The sequence below is a fragment of the Alexandromys fortis genome, unplaced genomic scaffold, assembly GCF_014885135.2.
Source record: "Alexandromys fortis isolate MF-2015 unplaced genomic scaffold, M_Fortis_MF-2015_v1.1 scaffold_3, whole genome shotgun sequence".
NCBI classification, from domain to species: Eukaryota; Metazoa; Chordata; class Mammalia; order Rodentia; family Cricetidae; genus Alexandromys; species Alexandromys fortis.
The window spans coordinates 1,572,123-1,591,983 of record NW_026067909.1 but is presented as its reverse complement, the minus strand read 5'-3'; the positions used below and the strand labels follow the sequence as shown (position 1 = coordinate 1,591,983).

Genomic DNA, 19,861 nt, shown 5'->3' with positions numbered 1-19,861 from the left:
TATCTTTTTATTTATTTTGTGTGGTGTGTAAATGCACTACAGCATACTTGTGTAGGTCAGAGGACACTTGTGGGAGTTGCTCCCCCAAATTTTAGAATTGAATTCATTAGTAAATTTTTGTATTACAAAATTAAGGCACATCACTATTTCAAATGCTGAAATCCTATTAGGTGGTTAAAAGCAGGATGCTGATGAATTATTAAAAGCTAAAGCACAGGACATTTAGCAAGTAGAGTAATCATAGTTTAAATAGTCCCTTAATTTCTTAAGCTTTTATGCCTGTTGTAATATCCATTAGTAGCTTTGTGAGCTGCTGAATCAAAACAAAGGAAAATTTGGTAATTCTTTATTTACTTTAGACCTCTCAGTGGGAGTGTAAGTCATAAGTTTTATTTGCAGTGGCCTGGGTTCCAAATAAATTTTATCATTTTGATAAATATGTTAAATATTTTCATAAGAATCAACTTTTTGAATACTGGGCTTTTGAGCCAGTATTCCTGGCTTTGATTTGTTTCCAAATTTGTAGAGATTTGAAATGTCCAGGAAACACCATCAAACTCTCTTCTAATTTTGGCTTTAATGATCTCGGAAATAAAGCACATAAAAGTTAGCTATAAAGTTGAAAATATGTTTATTATATGTAAAGTGCCATCATAATGGACTCTTTTATCTCTAACCTTTACATGTTGTCACTTAAGTTCTATAAAGATTGTGTTAATTGTTCTCATATGAACATTCATTTCTAATACAGGTAGAAGACTTTTTGAGTCTTTCCACAAAGCTGTCTGGATTTCATGTTTGTGTTGACAAAGGGACTTTCGATGCCATAAGTCTTAATCCTGACAATGCAGTTGAGAAGAGGAAGCAATATGTGATGTCTCTCTCCAGGGTGTTGGAAGTAAAAGGCTTTTTTCTAATAACCTCTTGTAATTGGACCAAGGCAGAGTTGCTAGATGTGTTCAGTGAAGGTAACTGGCTGCATGGGATTGAATGTTTACTTCCTTGGGTTTTATACTTCTGCTTGGCTCCCCTGTTGGGTACAGTATTTTACATTTCTGGTTGTGGGAATTGCCTGCTTTTCTTCTGTGTTAATGACCTTGGTAATAACTTTGAACTGTGTATACAAAGCACAGAGAAATAAATTGGTTGGGATCCAAGGACCTTTTTAACCTTTTTCCCAGAAATCCTGGCAGTTAAGTACTAAAATTTATGAGCTTGTAAAGACCAAGCTCTTTATTTAAGCAGTGCAATCTTTTATTTAAGCTGTATGAGCTATCCTGAGATTCAGAGCACATGTGCTGTGCTTTTGACTTCAGTGAGCTAATTTGTGAATCTACACTCATGTAAATGGAAGTACATGAGGAATGTTTTAGTTTTCTTTTCCTTTTTTTTTTTTTTTTTCTGCGACAGGGTTTCTCTGTGTAGCCCTGGCCATCTTGGAACTCTTTCTGTAGACCAGGCTGGCTTCAGACTCACAGAAATTTATCTGCCTCTGCCTTCTGAGTGCTGGGATTAAAGGTGTGTACCACCACTGCCCGGNTTTTTTTTTTTTTTTTCTTTTTTTTTGGTTTTTCGAGACAGGGTTTCTCTGTGGCTTTGGAGCCTGTCCTGGAACTAGCTCTTGTAGACCAGGCTGGCCTCGAACTCACAGAGATCCGCCTGCCTCTGCATTTGTCTGTTTCTAATATATAGAACAATTATTTTTAACATTGCAGAAAAATGAAATGGGGGACAATAATCGTTCTGCATACTGATTCTTGAGGAAGTTCCTTTCTACCTTTTGTGTGTGTGTGTGTGTGTGTGTGTGTGTGTGTGTGTGTGTGTGTGTGTTTGGGTTGTCTTGAAGCAAAGCTTCTCTCTGTAGCCCTGACTGTCCTGGAACTTGATCTGAAGACCAGGCTGGTCTCTAACTCACAGAGATCCACCTGCCTCTGCTTCCTAAATGCTGGGATTAAAGGTGTATATCATCACTGCCTGACTCCTTCTGCCTTTTTTTATGCCAGGCAGGATTTTTTCCTGCCCCATTAGCCAAAGGTAATACTCGTATTGTCTACTGAAAGGGAGTTTTGTGAGCCTTAAGAATCAACTATCTCTATACATAGAACATTTGGAATTTTCTCAGACTCTTTCTTGAACACTTCAAGAAGTATTTTACCTTCTAGTTTATGTAACTGGAAGTTTCTGTTCTGCCTGCCAGTTCCCAGGTAACCACTCTGAGGCTTACAAACTATTTGGCCTACTAGCTCAGGCTCATTATTAACTAGCTCTCCCAACCTAAGTTAACCCATTTCTATTGGTTTATATTTTACCACAAGGTTTGTGGTTTGTTAACTTATATCTTGCTTCTCCGCCACTGCTATTATCTCCCTGACTCGGCTCTTTTTCTCTCTGTATTTGTTTGGATTTCTTACTTGGCTCTGTTCTGCCTGGTTATTGGCCAAATTAGCTTCTTTATTAACGAATGGTAGTAAGACAAATTCACAGCATACAGAAGGGCATCCCACATCAAGTTTATCTATGCAGCATAGAGACATTCCTGGGAAAGTACTTTGAAAACTTTTTGGTATTTGTTTACCTTTTCCTTGGAGTCTTTTTCAGGGTTAGTACTAATTATTTTTATAGAGGAATGGAAGGAATTTTCAGGATGAAGTATTAAGTAAATGATTCTAGACTAAATATTTGGTTACATTTTGACCCCCTCCCACAAGTTAATGAGAAATCATTTCCCTTATTAGAGCTTACTGCCCAGTTTTCTGTAACCATGTTGCATCATATTATGTGCACCTATCTTAGATTTTGTATTCTTTTTAGTATTAAAGGGTTAGGCAGAGAGAACATGTCCTGTGTCTTCTCTTGTACATTCAATGGCTTTGGCAGGTTTTATAATGAAAAACCTGAAGCATTTATTACTGAAAATGTGAGCTTTTGGCTTCATAACTGTTACTTCCAGCAGCCAAGAACTATATGTGAATTACTGTCTTTTATGTCATCAATTTTAGTATCTTCCATGTTACATTTATTTCTCTTAGAACTGTTGGGTTCTAGCCCTGCAGTTGTGGTACACCCCTTTGGTCCCAGCATTTGGGAGACGGAAGCAGGTGGATCTCTGAGTTCGAGGACAGCCTGGTCTACAGAATGAGTTCCAGGATAGCGAGGGCTACATAGAGAAATCCTGTCTCCAAAAAAAAAAATAAATAAATAAATAAAAGAAAAAGGAAAAAAAAAAAAAAACAACCAAACCCCAAAAAACAAACAAGCAAACAAAACCCCCAAAGAACAGTTGTGTTTTATCGATAGCCTTTCTTTTCGAAGCTCAACAGTTTTTTAATAAATGCTCAGTTCTGCTGTGTGGGGCACGTTTTCCGCTGGTTCTTAAATACAGGTGTTCTCTTTTACCCTGGAACCAACAGACATAAACACTCTGGCTGTCTGTGGTAATGAGGAACAGACTTTAGCCTGGAATACTGTGCTTTAAAATGTTAGTGTGTCTGAGAACTGTTGCGTAAACTCTTTAATTTCAGTTTTAGAACTAAATGGAGAATTAAAATAAGGAAAATGTTCTAATAGGATGTTACATAGCATTAGAGACTTTTATGATTGTATTGCTTAGAAAATGATGCTTGGACTTAGATGCAAGCTAGCACCAGAGTACTCTGCCCCGTGTCACTGCTGAAGGCCTCCCTGTGAGCTGCCTAGATTGGCCGCCACAATCCATTGGCTTAGAATGAAGCTTTCCTCACCAGTCTTTTTTTCTCATACAATGTATTTTGATCATGTTCCCTCCCTCTCAATTCCTCCCAGATCCTTCCTACCTCTCACCCAACTTTATGTTCGTTTTCTCTTTAAAAGCAAATAAAACCTAAAAGTAAAAAAGATCAAGAAACACACACAAATCCCCCCCAAACAAACAAAAACACCAAAAATCTCATAAAAATGGAAATAAAATAAATAAGCAGTAAAGCCCAAACAGTGTAATGAGGCGATCTACAAAAACACTATTGGGCCTGGTGGTGGTAGCGCACACCTTTAATCCCAGCACTCGGGAGGCAGAGACAAGCAGATTTCTGTGAAATTGAGGCCAGCGTGGTCTTCAGAGCGAGTTCCAGTACAGGCTCCAAAGCTACAGAGAAACCCTGTCTTGAAAAACAAAACAGAACAGAAAAACCAGCCCACCATTGAGTGTGCTTTGTGTTGGCCAACTACTCCTGTATATGGGACTTGTCCTGAAGTGTGGCTGATACAGTGAGAGTCCATTGGAGAAAACTGAATTTTTCTTTGCTAGTGGGTATTAACTGCAGGTAGAATTTTGAGTGGGAGCCTGTGTCTACTTCCCTCTTAGTGCTGAGACCCCCTCTGGCCTGAACCTTTTGAGGCCTGTGTGAGCTGCCTCTGTCAGCTCATGTGCCTCACCAGTCCTTAAAGGTTTTTTTTTTTTCTTCCCATATTTGAAATGAATTGTGCAGTTTTCCTCAGTATTACTGTTCATACAGTGCAAATGTTTTTCTCAACATTTTTATTACAGTTTATTTAGCTGCTGGTAGGGTGTGTGTCAGAAGATAATCCATGGGAATCAGTTCTCTTCTTCTATTATGTGGATCCTGGGGATCGAACTCAAGTCCCCAGGTTTGGTGGCAAGTGCCGTTACCTGCTATGCCATCTCTGCAGCCCAATGTATTTGTTTTGTTGTTTAGTGACCTTTCTGCTTTGTTTTACTATTTTATTTTTATAGGCTTCAATTCCAGACCCGAGCCTTACACATAGGAGGCCAGTATTCTACCACTGAAATACCCTGGTGGTTTTTTGTTTGTTTATTTTGAGACAGAGTTTCTCTCTGTAGCCCTGGCTAGAACTCACTATGATGACTAAACTGGCCTTAGGCAGTAGTAGTGCACTCTTTAATCCCAGCACTTGGGAGGCAGAAGCAGGTGGGTCTCTAAGTTTGAGGCCAGCCTGGTATATAAAGCAAGTTCCAGAACAACCAGAGCGACATAGTGAGAACCTGTTTCAAAAAACAAAACAAAGCAAAAAACTCAACTCCCATAAAATATACATTTACAGCTCATTTTATAGTTTAGGGAAACACTAGTTATTTTATTTGAATCTTTACAAAGTCACGTGGAGGTTTTGCTGTCTACCATCTATGAATAAAATTCAGGCTCATGGAAAAGATTCCTTGAGCAAATATATCTCGTAGTTAGAGGTAGGAAAACAGACTTGAACCTAGGACATTGGGTTTAAAATAAGCGTTTCTTTTAAAAGCATTCTGTGCTCTGAAAGTTATAATTTCTTCCAAGACAGTAATTTGGTTTGGGTATTTTCATTTAATCTTCTTCTAAAATTTGTGATAAAACACCCATAAGATTTTTACTATTTTAACTGTTTTTAAGTGAATGATTCAGACTGAGCATGGCAGTGTTACCTTTAATCCTAGTATTTGTTAGGTGGAGGCAGGATGATCAGGAGTTTGAAGGTCATCTGTGGGTATATAGAAACTATAGAACCAACCACTGCTATATGAGGCCCTGTCTCAGAAAAACCAAATACAACTAAATCCATAGATCATAGGTAATGAATTAAGTGTGCAGTTCAGTAACTTCATCCATGTTATGTAACCACGAGAGGTCTGTTTTCAAAACTTTCTCATCATTTACAAATTCATTTTTTAAGTTTTTTAACCTTTCTGTATTACATGCCTTTGTATTGGTGATGTGGTTGAGTTCCTACATAGAAAGCCACATAAGAAGCAGTGCTGGCACACGGCAAGAATTCAGTGCATCACAGCTGCTTCCTACCAAGGAGAGAGAAATAGACTAAAGGAGGTGGCGGGGAGGTAGTGTAAGCAGGACTAGAGAAAATGGGGGGGTAAGGCTTCCGTGCTGATTGTTTTTGGTCCTTTCTGTTCCTGATATTTAAAAAAGAAAAAATGGGGGATGAGCTGGAAAAACAATTGCAAAATTAGTCTCCGTTACCAGTTTGAAATCACTTTTAGAAACGATTTGAAAGAATGTTGTTGGTACAGATATCTCTAACACAGATATTTTAATTTTGTTTTACAGGATTTGAGCTTTTTGAAGAGCTGCCAACACCCAAGTTCAGCTTTGGAGGTAGATCTGGAAACACTGTAGCAGCTTTGGTTTTTCAAAAAAGTGAGACTTCCTTGGACAAAGTCAGTTAGCTTTCTAGAAGAAACTGTACAGCACAGTGAACCTGATAGAGAAGAAGCAAGTACAAATAGTGCTTAGTAAGTACTTAGTAAGCACCAAGGCTGCGCTGATTGAGTACAGATATGGGGTGGTGGGGAACCACAAGTATGGGAATCACTATTCAGATATCAACTAAGAATAATTTAAAATTGTATTTTGTATTTGACATATAAATATTTTTTCTTGTATTTTATAGCAGTTTTCTGTAACTATTAAACAGTTGAAAGCCTCAAGGCAGTATGAATTTACAGGAAGCATATATTCTTGTTTTTTTGTGTGTTTATAAAAGTAGAATTGAAAATGACTTTTATGAAGATTCGACCAAGCTGTTTCAAGACCAGAATAGTTAAGAATTTTCTTACATGTAATAGACTATGAAGTATGTTAAGCAATGCCATTTTGTGATGATAACTTGGAGAGCTCCCTGATTGTCATGTTATTAAGCAAAATCAGAGAAATTGATGAAATATTTTTATTTACTTATTTATTTTTGAGACAGTGTCTCGCTGTGTAGCTCTGGTTGTCCTGGAACTCGGAGATCCACCAGCCTCTCCCTCCCCAGTGGTGAGATTAGATTAAAGGTGTGAGTCACCACACTGGTAACTCTCTAGTCTTTACCCTGTGGAGGAGAGATGGGTAGTTTAAGGAGATAGAATAGTTCCATGTTAACTAATGATGTTTTATTAAATCATTGAGTCCTCCAGGTATTTTCCCAAGGTTTTACTTGTTTATGCATAGGAGAGCTGCAGCCAAGAGTGAAGACACTTTTGATGATTCCTTTTTATTTTTTACATCCATTGGTGTTTTGCTTGCATGCATGTCTGTGTGAGGGTGTCAGATCCCCAGGAACTGGAGTTGCAGACAGTTGTGAGCTGCCATGTGAATGCTTGGAATTGAACTAGGACCCTCTGGAAGAGCAGCTAGTGTTCTTTACCTCTGAACCATCTTTTCAGCCATCCCCCATATTCTTATTTTAATTTAAAAAGAATTATTTGATGTGCATTGGTGTTTTTGCCTGCATATATGTATGAGGGTATCAGGTGTTGGAGATATAGACAGTTGTGAGTTTCCATGTGGGTGCTGGGAATTGAACCCAAAGTCCTCTGGATGAGGGCCAGTGTTCTTAACTGTTGAGCCATCTCTCCAGCCCCTAAGTGAAGACACTTTTGCAAGGCCAGATAGTACCTAGTGAAGCCAAGATTCATAGTTGGGTCTGGCTGACTTTAGAATTCTTCTTCTAATGTAGTAGTCTACTCCCAGGTGCTAAATCTTTGTCTTTATAGTATCTAAGTCAGTGCTACATACAAAATTCAGGTGGACACTTACTTTTAGGAGCTGTGTAGCCCTTTGTTAGTGTTGATCACTAACAACTGACTGACTAGTGCTGGACTGTGGACTTTGAGAATAGTGAGTTAGTCACCTGAGTCTCCTGACATCCATTATCACTCTTTACTACCTCTATTTGTTTTGAGGGACTGTCCTTTCCCAGGAACTGAATTTTATGCAAGGCATGACACACCTGTAGTCTTAGCACTCAGGAGGCTGAGGTAGGAGGAGAAACTGGAATTAAAAGGCTGGACTACACAGTGAAACCCCTTCTCAAAAAAAAAAAAAATGCCATGTCAACATGAAGCCCTGAGTTCAGACCCCTTGTGCCTGTGTAAAGTGCTGTGTGCAGCAGCATTGCTTATAATCTCAGTGCTGCTGAGCAGAGACCAGACCCTGAGGCGCGATGGCCAGGCAGCCTAAGTGAATCCAATGGCTCCAGGTTCACTGAGAATAAAATAAATCCACAAAATAAGTCATAAATCATAAATTAATAAAATAAGTTCACAAAAAATAAAGTTGAGGCGACTGAGAAAGATTCCTTGTTTGGCGTTCAGTGTAGTGCCAGCACCTAAAGCAACTGCTGTCCCGACTGGCATTGCAACTCCGCACCTACCAGCAGCAGTTCTGATGCCACACAGCCAGCTGGGATATCCGTTCCTCAGGCACCGGCTCTCTCATGGCTGTTAAAGGAAACTTGATCTAAATCTCTATTCTAAAGAACTCAGGATTCAGAGTTTGAGGAGAAATCCTGCTAGCTCAGAGAGGCTGAGTAGCAAGTAGCTAAACTCCTCTCCTTCTTCAGGTCTCCTGATAAAGGGCCACCCTTCTGCTCAGCCCCCACCAAAGAACCCTCGCTTCACTCACTTAACCAGGTTAATTTTATTTAATCAAACAAATGTGACATATCTGTGCATCATTTACAAAGGCAGAAGCAAATATAACATACCTTTATAACTAATATTCCACAACAATACCTGATGATCTCTGACTTCTACATACATATCCGTGTGCAGTGCACACATGTGCAAGCATACACGTACAAAAGAAAAGTGAAAACTGAGTTTTGTCATTATCTTTCTGTGGAAGGGGATTGTCAGTTGTGTGAACTTAGAGGGAGGTAGAGACAAGGTACTCTTTCTAAGAGCTGGTTTATCTGGAGGGCATTTATATATTGAAAAAGATAAAGTGTATCATCTATATATATCTAGTATTTAAGGAAACTGTATTTGGCATAATATTTTAGCATTGAGTCTTAATGTATTTTTTTTTAATTATGTAACTTTGGGAGTACTGGAAAGCAGTTAAGAGCACTTGTTGCTCCTGCAGAGTACCTGGGTTTTTGCCTAAAACTCACGTGGTTCACACCATCTGTTACTCCAGTTTGTAGGGGTCCAATATCTTCTCTTCTGGCCTCCTTGCACACCAGACAGGCATGTAGTGTGCAAGCATTCATGTAGACAAAATATGCATATGTAAAATAAATTTTTAAAAGTTATATAACTTTTGATGATTTTTCAGCTTTTTGGGAATATTGGGTTTCAAAACCTTTTTTTAAATGGTAAATATTCTTTTAGTATTTAGCCTGCATTATATGGTTTTTGTTCTGAGGGGTAGAGGAGGAGGAGGACAAGCCTGTTAACTTCTGTCAGCTTGATCATTAAGGCTAGTTGTCTTTTCAGTATTTGGAGACAATTATATAGACTTTGATAAAAATATTGATTTTGGAATAGCTTTTATTTTAGAATGCAAAATGTGAGAAATTACTTTAAAATATGTACAATTTAAGCTTTTCAGAAAATTGTTCTTTATGAGATATGGGACCTTTTTAGTATGTACTAACATACACATGCAAGTGCATAGGCTACACATGTGGAAGCCAAAGGAAGACGTTGAGTATCTTTTTGTTGTTATTTTTTTGGGGCACAAGATTTCTCTACTTAGTCCTTGCTGTCTTGGAACTCACTTTGTAGACCAGGCTTTGAGCTCCAGATCCACCTGCCCTTGCCTCCTGATCAGGTGCTGGGATTAAAGGCAAGCACCACCACACCCAGCCCAAGTATCTTCTTATATTGCTGCTTTATATTGTCTTCCTTATTTCCTTGGGGCAGGGTCTCCTACTGAACTTGAAGCTCAGTGTTTGAACTAGGTAGCTGGCCAGCAATCTCCAAGGACCTGCTTGTTTGCGTCTGCCAGCTCTGGAGCATACACCCATACCTAACTTTTTCATAGGTGTTGGGGATTCAAGTTCATGCTTGCACAGCATGCCCTCCCTAGGCAGAGGTCTTTAAACTGTAGAGTTGTATCGTTTTATAATTTATTGAGATGTTTTTTTTTAAATATTTATTTATTATGTATACAATGTTCTGTCTGAGTGTATGCCTGCAGGCCAGAAGAGGGCACCAGACCTCTTTACAGATGGTTGTGAGCCACCATGTGGTTGCTGGGAATTGAACTCAGGACCTTTGGAAGAGCAGGCAATGCTCTTAACCGCTGAGCCATCTCTCCAGCCCTATTTTTTTTTTTATAAATAAAAGGTATTCCAAAATTGCCTTTGGTTTAAAAAAATAACAGTACTCTACATGGCAAGTTCCAATTCTGCTGGGACTATCTAGTGAGAATTTGTCTAAAATAAATAATTAAATACATAGAAGTAAGTACTCTTAGAATTTTAAGAGGATAAATCTGAAGTATATACTAAGTATCAATCCAATAGATCACTTTTTTTTAATTTTCTTTTTTTTTTTTTTAAAAGATACATTTATTTATTATGTATACAATATTCTGTCTGTGTGTATGCCTGAAGGCCAGAAGAGGGCACAAGACCCCATTACAGATGGTTGTGAGCCACCATGTGGTTGCTGGGAATTGAACTGAGGACCTTTGGAAGAGCAGTTAGTGCTCTTAACCTCTGAGCCATCTCTCCAGTCCCTTTATTTTATTTTCGAGACAGGGTTTCTCTGTAGCTTTTTTGGTTCCTGTCCTGGAACTAGCTCTTCTAGAACAGGCTGGCCTCGAACTCACAGAGATCCACCTGCCTCTGCCTCCCGAGTGCTGGGATTAAAGGCGTGCGCCACCACCGCCCGGCTCAGTAGATCACTTTCTGTTTGAGCAAGTTGGCTCACAGTTAGCTTGGGATGTTTCTGTTGTTGTTGATTGAGTCCCTTTTGGGGCATGTTTGTTCTGTTTGCAAAGGTAGAGGTTTTTTCTTTTTTCACTGTGAAGCTGTTGATAAGGTTTAAAGGAAAAAAGAAAGGACTTGCTATTTCTTTTTAGTACTTTAATCTTTCTAGAAGTCAGACATTTAATGGTTGAAATCATAACACATAGAAGGTTTGAAAATGCTAACAAGAAATTAGTATTTTCAGATAGTACCAAACTGTTAAGAACCTAGTCATTAAATATCTCTAAAGCTTATTAAATAAACTATAAACACTTTATTTTAAAGTTTAGTATTGTTACCTCTTATAACTATGTGGGTCTGTGAATGAAATGATGGATGTACAGAGAAGGGTAGCACGTGATGGAATGATGCCTGTGTTCTGTGGATAAGAAATTGGAATTGGCTGGGCAGTGGTGGTGCACGCCTTTGATCCCAGCACTTGGGAGGCAAAGGCAGGTGGATCTCTGAATTTGAGGCCAGCCTGGTCTACAAAGTAAGTTCCAGGGTAGACAGAGCTGTACCACAGAGAAATCCTGTCTCAAAACAAACAAACAAAAAACAGAAACAAAAAAAGAAACTGGAATTGTAGTTTCATTTAATCAAAAGACGTTTTGAGGAAACTTGTTTGAAATGCAAGCAAGAACTGGGGCTACTGCAGCACAACAGGCCATGTCTGTAGGAAGCACAGGTCCCCAGAGAACCTGCTGGTCCATGGGGAATCAGGCGTGAGTGCTGCAGGCAGGTGGTCAGGGTCCATGAGCAAATAGAAAGTATTGAGAACATGTTGCTTTAACCAGGTATACAAGTTTCTTTTGGGGACTGACACTTCGGTCTGTGATTCAAACCTGATACCATGTCTTGGCAGCTTGACTAGAGCCATTTTAAAATAAGTACAAATTTAGTTGATCTTTTCCCCCCTCCCCCCTTGTAGTAATAAGCTTGTTTTTCTTCTTGTTCCTCTTCAATGTGCATGGAATCTTCTGTTTGAGAAAAGAAGGGAGCCAAACATATGTAAAAGACCGTAATATCTTTTATAAATTTTTAGAATTTCTGTACCACTGCAGTGTACCACTGCATGCTGACAGGGTTCATTCTCATCCAGATGACAGTAAAACCTCAGTTTTGAGGCACATACATAATTGTTTGATTTTATGTTTGTTTTCTTTCCTCTAGTTTTTTTTTCCCCGAGACAAGGTCTTCCACATAATCTAAGCATGCTTTGACCTTCCTTTGCAGCTATGGATAGCCCTGAGCTCTGATCCTTGATCTTTCTGTCTCTGTCTCCTGTGTTGACATTATAGGAGTTTGTCACCATACCCTGCCCAAACCTATGCAATTTCCCCAGTTTATAGATTTGTGTCTGTATATACATAGTATGAATTTGTCTGACATTTTACTGTCTGGTGTCCTACATTGAAAATAAGAACCAATACAATCAATTAGTTTGTCTCCATGGGAGAGACTGAATTTTGACTTCCTGTGCTTGCCTCTGTGAACTAGGATCTATCTTCTGCAGAAACAGCGCTCAGTTTTCAGGGTAGGAGACCAAGTGTCTTGTGTTGCACGGTCGTTACCACTCCAGCTAATTACAGGGGGTGTAGATAGCCTCTGAAAGGAGTCCTGTCCAGTATATTCTACTGAAAAAAAGGCTGCCACAGCCTAGAGCTTGGCTGTGGGAAACAAGGAGCACAGTAGATTTAAAGACATACTGGGGGGAAAAATGAGAAAATCCTTATCATTTCTTTTAGTTAGGCAGGAAACAGAGATGTCCTTAGATGAAGGGAGAATGCAAGAACATGTCTTATTAACAGTTAATGGAAGAAAATTAATGCTAATTTATTCTTCATACACACCATGCAATTTGTTAGAAAGTGGAGGAATAGTTTGAAATTCTTTGGTCAGTTGATGGATTCTTATGTTAGGGGCATAGAAATGAAACTCAACATTAAGCAGACAAATACCCTAGCCCACAGGCTGCATAAATGCTGAATAAAACCAGCTCTACAATGGAACTCTGAAAAGCACTGGGTACCAAGCCTAATGAATGATTGAATATGACCTTACCAAAATCCCTGGGGTGTTGTTGAAAGATCATTCATTTCCAGCTTAGATGTCAAAATGGGCTCTAGTAGCCAGGAAAAAAAAAAAAGAAAAAGAGCTTGAGTGGGTACTTACTGAGTTTAAAAATTTTAGCACAGTGAGTTAGAGGAATCATTAAAAGGGCTTCTCTAGTGGTGTTCCAAGCTATTACTGTGGACTTGTAGTTTAGGCCCAGAGAAGCCAAATTAAAAAGATAAGAAAAATTCCTAAAACGTGAATGTATCAGTATTCTGCTTTTGTGGAGTAGAACTCAAAAAATGGGGAAGTATGAGCTGCTAGAATGTACTTTTGTCGTGCTGATATTGTTGTGAGAAAGTCTGAAGACCTAGCAATCCATTGTATCTTAAAAGTGTTATCAATTATTGCCTGGCTTTCCTGGAGCAAACCATAGAACCCTCAGATCTAGTTTTCCTCTTTTTTTTTTTTTTTTTTTTAAAGAAGAAACTATTTTCTTGTTTTCCTGAAGAAATGGCACATTTTTAAATTTATTTATTTATCTCTGTAAAATTACGCCATTTTGGGGAGTGCCCATGTAGGTTAAAAGAGGGTGTTTTATCTCCTGAAACCTTGACAGGCAGTTGAGGTTATGTAGGTGCTTGGAACCAAATCTCCAGAAGAGCAGCAAGTGCTCTTAACTGCTGAGCCACTTCTCTAGCCCCTGTGTTACAATTTTACATGTTGTTATTACTGTATCAGAAAGCTATAAACATTTCAGTGTCTGTTTTTTTATTGTGTGTGGTGTCTTGAAGCTACTCTTAAAAAAGTGAGTATAATCTCTCCATTTCCCCAAAGCCATAAGCATTGAAACACGATCCAGCAATTATATATCTTGGAGAACTTTAGAAAGAAGTATGAACTACTCCGGTTGACTAGGGGGTCTTCATTGATGCCTTGATGATGTAGTTTGTTGTTAGGGAAGGTAACTGGCTAGAAACCGAACGTGCATAGTTCCTGCTGTTGCCTCTCTTGCTGCTTTAGAAAGGAAAGATGAGGAAGAGACCAAATGTAGATGAGTGTGGGTGCTTCAAGTTCACATTTGCTTCCTAAGCCCTTGCTAATATGAAAATGTCAGGCCTTTGTTCCTGTCTAATTTTAGTACATCCTGGCTAAAAAAAATTAGGATGATTTCCAACCGTGGAACTTGGAGAGGCGGGGACACAAGGAGGAAGAGTGGAGGAAAGAGCAGTTTATATTCCATGTCCGCCTGCCTCTCTGTGACAGCATGTAGCCCTTAATCTGTTGATTTGCTGAGGAAATAAATTTAGATGCACTGAAGCAGTTACCATTCTGTAGGAGCCTCATTGGAGTTTGGGGAAAATTATGGTATGGTATTTAATAGATTATCACATTGTCTGAATTAAAGAGCCACGTGAAAGCTTTGGGAGGAAAGCCTAGAGATGTGAGGGATAACTTACATCTCTGTCCTTTATAAGGGGAACATTGGAGGTGTTTCAGTGGACGTATTTTTATGCTGCTGTTCTGAATGAGAGTGATGTTTGCTATTTTTGAGTAGTTCTAAGTAAGACACAGTTTTGATGTGTATATCCCCCGCAAACCATAGCAGGCATAGAAGGAAGAGGCAGCTTTCCTACGGGATGCTCCTATGCTAAAGATGCTACATAAGCAGAAGAGTACATTTTGTTAATTTTATTTGACTAAGGACTTGCAAATGCAATAGGTTATTTTTGAATTTGAAATTTAGTTGATTTGTCCTGGTTCCTTTCATTGAATAATTAGAGATAGTTTGTGTTTAAAATCTGTTTAAGTGGTCTAGGAGAGCAGCTTATTGGCAAGAGTCCTTCCCTGGCATGTTTAAGGTCCTGGGTTTTGTCTCAAGCAGCACAACTCAGTGACTCAGTCGATCCGTGAATCTGTTGTAGAGTAAAGTACAAATCAAAAGGATGGGAGCTAGAGAAACCATGTTCCTCTCTGTAAATCATGGGCATTCTATAAGTAAACTTGCTGGGTGGTTGTGGCACAAGCCTTTAATCCCAGTACTGTGGAGGCAGAGGCAGGTGGTGAGTTCAAGGCCACCATGGTCTACAGAGTTAGTTCCAGGACAGCCAGGGATACACAGAGAAACCCTGTCACGAAGGTAGGGGGGAGGGGGGAAAATAAGCTTTAAGAAAAAAATGGTTTGTTTATTTGGTTCATGCACGTACATATATGTCTATGTACATGTTGGTTTGGGTGGGCTGTGGCAGGTGTGTGGAGGTCAGGCATCTTTCAGGAGTCAGTTCTGTCTTTCTACTGTGTGGGCCTCAAGATCAAACTCAGGTCATCAGGGTTGGTTACCGGCACCTTTTGCCACTGAAGCATCTTGCTAGTGGTGAGTATTTTAACGTTTAAGTTCCTTCCTACTCATGCAGCTCAGGTACCATTACACTATAAACTGGGTGCAATAAACTGCAGACATTTCTTTCTCAGAGTTCTGGAAGCTGGAATTCCAAGACCAAAAAGCTGACAAGGTACCATCACCATTACTTTTTGCATTTATTTATTTTGTATGTGTGTGAACTCCATACACATGTGGAGTTCAGAGGACAATTTGTGTGATTTAGTTTTTTCCTTCCACCAAGTGGGATTGCATTCAGATTGCTGGACTTGGTATCAGGTACCTTTACCCACTGTGCATCGCCATGCCTGTGTCCAGGTTTGTTTTATTTTGAAGTCTCATTTCTTGGCTTTTAGGTGGCTGCTATCTGTGTGTTCCTATGACCTCTGTGTGTAAAAGATAACAAACACATAACCTCTCAGGGTCTCTTTGTGAGGGCACTGATCTCATGACCTCTCCTAACCCTGGTTATTTCATGATGACCTCACCTACAAATACTATTGCATTGGTACTTAGGGCGCCGATGTATGGTTTTGGGGAAGGAGCCAGCAAAGATCCCTGAAAATTGAGAGCAAATGAACAAGGCCTACAAAATAGATTTCTAGGATGTGTGAGGACATAACACATTCCATTTAGTAAGTGTCGGTTGTTGGGTAACTTGATGGCTCTTAAACCAAGGTATCTGACTATTAAAAAAATGTGTATGCATGTGTAATAAAATATTTGAAACAGATTAATATTTTTTAATCTGAAAAAAAGTTGTGCTTGGTTACTCTTTCTGATGTGTGTTTGATTATTCAGTTTATATTTATTTGACCATAGGGATGACTTGACCAATAAATTCAGAAATTTACATCTTATTGTTTAGTCTGCTTCCATCTTACATGTAGAAAGGTAGGATTAAGATGAGGTCCAAGGAACAATCATGATACTCTAACGAATCTTCCCCTGATTCTTCTGTGCCCCAGATATATGCAACTGAATGCTCCCAGATGACTTTGAGATGCTTCTCTTCTGCATCACATAGACTCTTGAGTCTAATCTGTGGGTCTGTCCTTTTGTACCCACTGCCTTAGCAGCCTGTCATTTTGTCCTGTAACTGCTTATCCTGCTAATGAAAAATAATTTCTTTTTTCTTTTTGTTTTGGTGGTGCTGTGGCATAAACTCTAGGGCTTTGGGCATGTGAGGCAAGCATTCTAATACTAATCCCTATTTCATCCCTGAAAATGAACTTTGATAAAGGCGCTAACAAAGTACCTAATATGTAATACTTAGTCAAGGCTGCTTTACTGTCTGCCCATTTCTTTGAAGCAGCTCGATAGGTGGAGAGAATCAGGTGTGGACTCTACTCAACAGGACTGTGACTATTGCAAAGATACATAGCAAGCAGCTTAGTGCCAGAGAAATGTTCTTTCCTCCAAGAACCATTCTCCTCATAGGAACTAACATTCAGCATTTTACCCCTCAGAGCTACCACGTTAATACATTCAGTTCCGTTGAAAGGTGTTTGTATTGTAGGAGTGATTAAATGAGTGTTGAGTAAGAGAAGGAGCATCTGGAGCTGGTGGACCTTTCAAAACATCTTTAAAAATCATTCTGTGTAACACATTCTTTAGCCTCTAACTCAGACTGTGCTGCTGAAGCACCTTTTTACTTACCAAGGGAATGAAGTTTAGATGCCACAGTGCAGAATTTTTAGGTGTTTTCTCATGTTTCAGAGTGCATGGAGGAACACCTTTCAGATTGAGAACATGTTCTTTTAAGTAGTAATAAATGGTAAGACATGTAGATGTGGTGGTGAATTTGAACTGAAAACAAATGGGCAAGGTAACTGTGCACTTTCCTTTGTTAGATCTGAGCCAAGGTCTAGCAAACAGGGGACGCAAGGTCTAACGGGAATAGTAATGTACCTGGATATTACTGGCTAGTTAAGAAGCAGTGGACTGACATGTTACAGATAGTTCCCACTTTCTATCAGCCAGGCTTGATTTCTTTGATTGCCTGCGGTAAGTTAACTACCATTTATATTGTTTGATGTTGAGTAATAGTAGTTTGTCCAATTGGTCCTTAGTTGACAAAAGAATGTGTGACAGCACAGTGAACACTGTTTATGCTAGTCCACAAAACGTGTTCAACCTTCTCATTGATGACTAAGTGAACAGCTTCAGAGTGCCTAGCATGTTTGTAGAACTGTCAGACCAGAGCTCTGCTGCTTTTTTAGTTCAGATTTTTTTTTTTTTGATCACCCCACTCCGAGTCTTGCTATGTAGTTCTGACTGCTTAAATTCACTGACTTCAAACTAACAGGGAGCCTCCTGCCTCTGCCTTCTTACTTCTGGGATTACAAGCCTTTGTAGTAAATTGTAGCTTTTCAATCTTTATTTTTTTCCTGAGCATCACTGTAGTCCTGGCTGCCTCAGCTTTCCAAGTGCTGAGATTATTGCTGCCATGCCCAGCAAGTATTTGTGCCATTTTAAAGATATGTCTTTAAAGCCTGAGGTCTTTTTAGAACAGGCTATGATCAAGGTGGTTTAACAGAATAATGATAGAGTAACCTTGTTTCTTACCAAGTCTTGAGATTTTTTTCTTTTGTCCCTCACCTGTAAATTCTTTAAAATAGGAAGTCAAGTTCTCATTCATATTAAACCTAGGACATCATGCATGCTGGTCAAGCACTCTACCCCTGAAGCTAATACCTTCCTTCCCGCTCTGTAGTCATATCCATTCCGTTATGCTTCAGGTATGGGTGAACTACACCTGCAGGAGAACTCATTCAAAACTGGCAGGGAAGGAAAACAAAGAACAATGACAATGGCGTGAATGAAAACAAAAGGCCTAAGCGTTTGGATACAGCAGAATGACAAACTGTTGGAGAGTGAAAAGATTCACAAGCTTGCAGCCTGGGTGAATGTTGTCATGGTGTTCCGGTCCCTCCTGATAGACCCAGAGACAAAATTCCCCCCTTTGGATTTTAAAACTAAAGGATTCAGGATTTAGATTGTAAATTTAAACCTGTGAAATCATGAACTATTCCTGGTTCCTTGATAATGAATGGAAAATGTCCTGTTGTCCTGTTGAGGGGAATAGGAAGGATATCAGTAGTTTTTAATTTACCAGCATGGCCAAATTAAAAAGAGGTTTACCTTGAGGCAGTGCCTTACACAATAGACTCAACAGGGAAAAATAATTCAGGTTTGTATTGTAAATACTAAATGAATTCTAAAGAATAAGAAAAAGCTTGAAGTGTTTTTCTGTTTTTTGCTTTATTTTGTTTGAGACAGGGTTTCTCTGCAACAGCCCTGGCTGACCTGGAGCTTGCTCTATAGGTCAAGCTGACCTTTAACTCACAGAGATCCTCTTGCTTCTGCCTCTTGAGTGCTGGATTAAAGGCGTTTACCACCACTGTGCCTTGTTTTAGCTGCTTTTGGTGGAGTGACAGGAAAATTGTTGTAAATGACTAGTTGTGTGGTAGTGACGCTAAAGTCCACTTCAGTTTCTGTCACAAATACATCAGAGGGTATGTTTTTTGTAAAAATTTTTTAAGAATTATTCTGTGTGTATAAATATTTTGCCAGCATGTTTATGTGTGCACCATGTGTGTGCTTGGTGGCTGTAAAGGCCAGAAGAGGGCATCAGATCCTCTGTAACCATCATTAAAATGGGGGGATTGAACCCAGGTCCTCTACAAAGGCAATAAATAAGTGCTCCAAACTCCTCAGACTCCAGCCCCCTAGGTTTTCGAAGCTTAGTATTGGACTAATAAGACTGGCTTAGTAAACTTTCATATGCTTTTATTACACTTTTCCCTTTTTGTTTACTGTTAATAAGCCTCAATGTCTGCTTTTCATCCCTCTGTTTTCTTGTAGCACATCATCATCATAATAATAATAGTCAGTAGGAACTTTAGAAAAGTTACTACCAAATTGTTTGAATTTTCAAGTTTTAACTCTCACTGAGTTCTTTTTAGCTTGCCTTACCCAGAGGTCTCCTGTCCAGAGTTGTAAGCGTGACATTTGCTGTGTTTTCAGCACCTGCCAACTTGGAAACCAGGATTTGTGCTCAGGACATAGGCTTACAACCCACACTTTGTGGTGCACAATGCCGCCCCAGCTGGCATGCTTTCGTACCTCAATGGTGCTAGACATTCGGTTACCAAGCAGCACAGCTTCGCATGTGCAGATTTCAATAGTCATTGCTCTCCAAACTGCTTTCAACTCTTATTTTGTATCAAAGGAATGAGATTAGTATCATTAAATTCACTGCTGTGGTTATTTTTCAATGAAAATAAATTTGATTTATTTTTGGATTTAAAAATACAATTTTCCTCTTAAGAATTGAAATGCTTCTAAATTGGCTAAAATGTCATGTGTTTTATATATCTAGCACACAAATATTATAGCCCTAAGGTTGTAACTTATTTTCATAGGTGGATAAAAAGCATAGGAAAAAAATGAAAGGATCCGTGTATTATAACATGTTTCTTACATAGGTAGGCCTATTAGTTGTAATTCAGTGTAGATGTGGTAAAAAATGCAGACTTTTTCTGAGTAAGATTCACATAAGAAAATTGCCCCATGATGGGCCCAGATTTTGCCTTCTAAATCTGACCAAAAATTTTACATATTTTCCAAAGAAGTGTTTTTTTTTATCAACTTACTCTCAGTAGCCAGTCTCTTTGAAAACATTTCAGGTGGATTTGCTGATGTCTGTCTTCCCATAATCTATTATAAGCA

At 39.1% G+C, this 19,861-nt stretch overlaps 1 protein-coding gene across 4 annotated transcripts in view; it reads left to right on the top strand.

Annotated features, from left to right (window-relative positions):
* Nucleotides 1-19,861, top strand: part of Eef1akmt2 (EEF1A lysine methyltransferase 2) — an 85,785-nt gene that overhangs the window by 25,476 nt on the left and 40,448 nt on the right. For 3 of the 4 annotated variants that reach the window (XM_050136672.1, XM_050136674.1, XM_050136673.1), the window contains exons 5-6: nt 752-968; nt 6,057-6,453. In XM_050136672.1, coding sequence (XP_049992629.1) covers nt 752-968; nt 6,057-6,175 — 336 coding nt within the window. In that variant the 3' untranslated portion in view covers nt 6,176-6,453. Of the gene's footprint in view, nt 1-751; nt 969-6,056; nt 6,454-19,861 lie in introns of those variants that run through there. The other variant, XR_007590803.1, reaches the window with a different exon arrangement.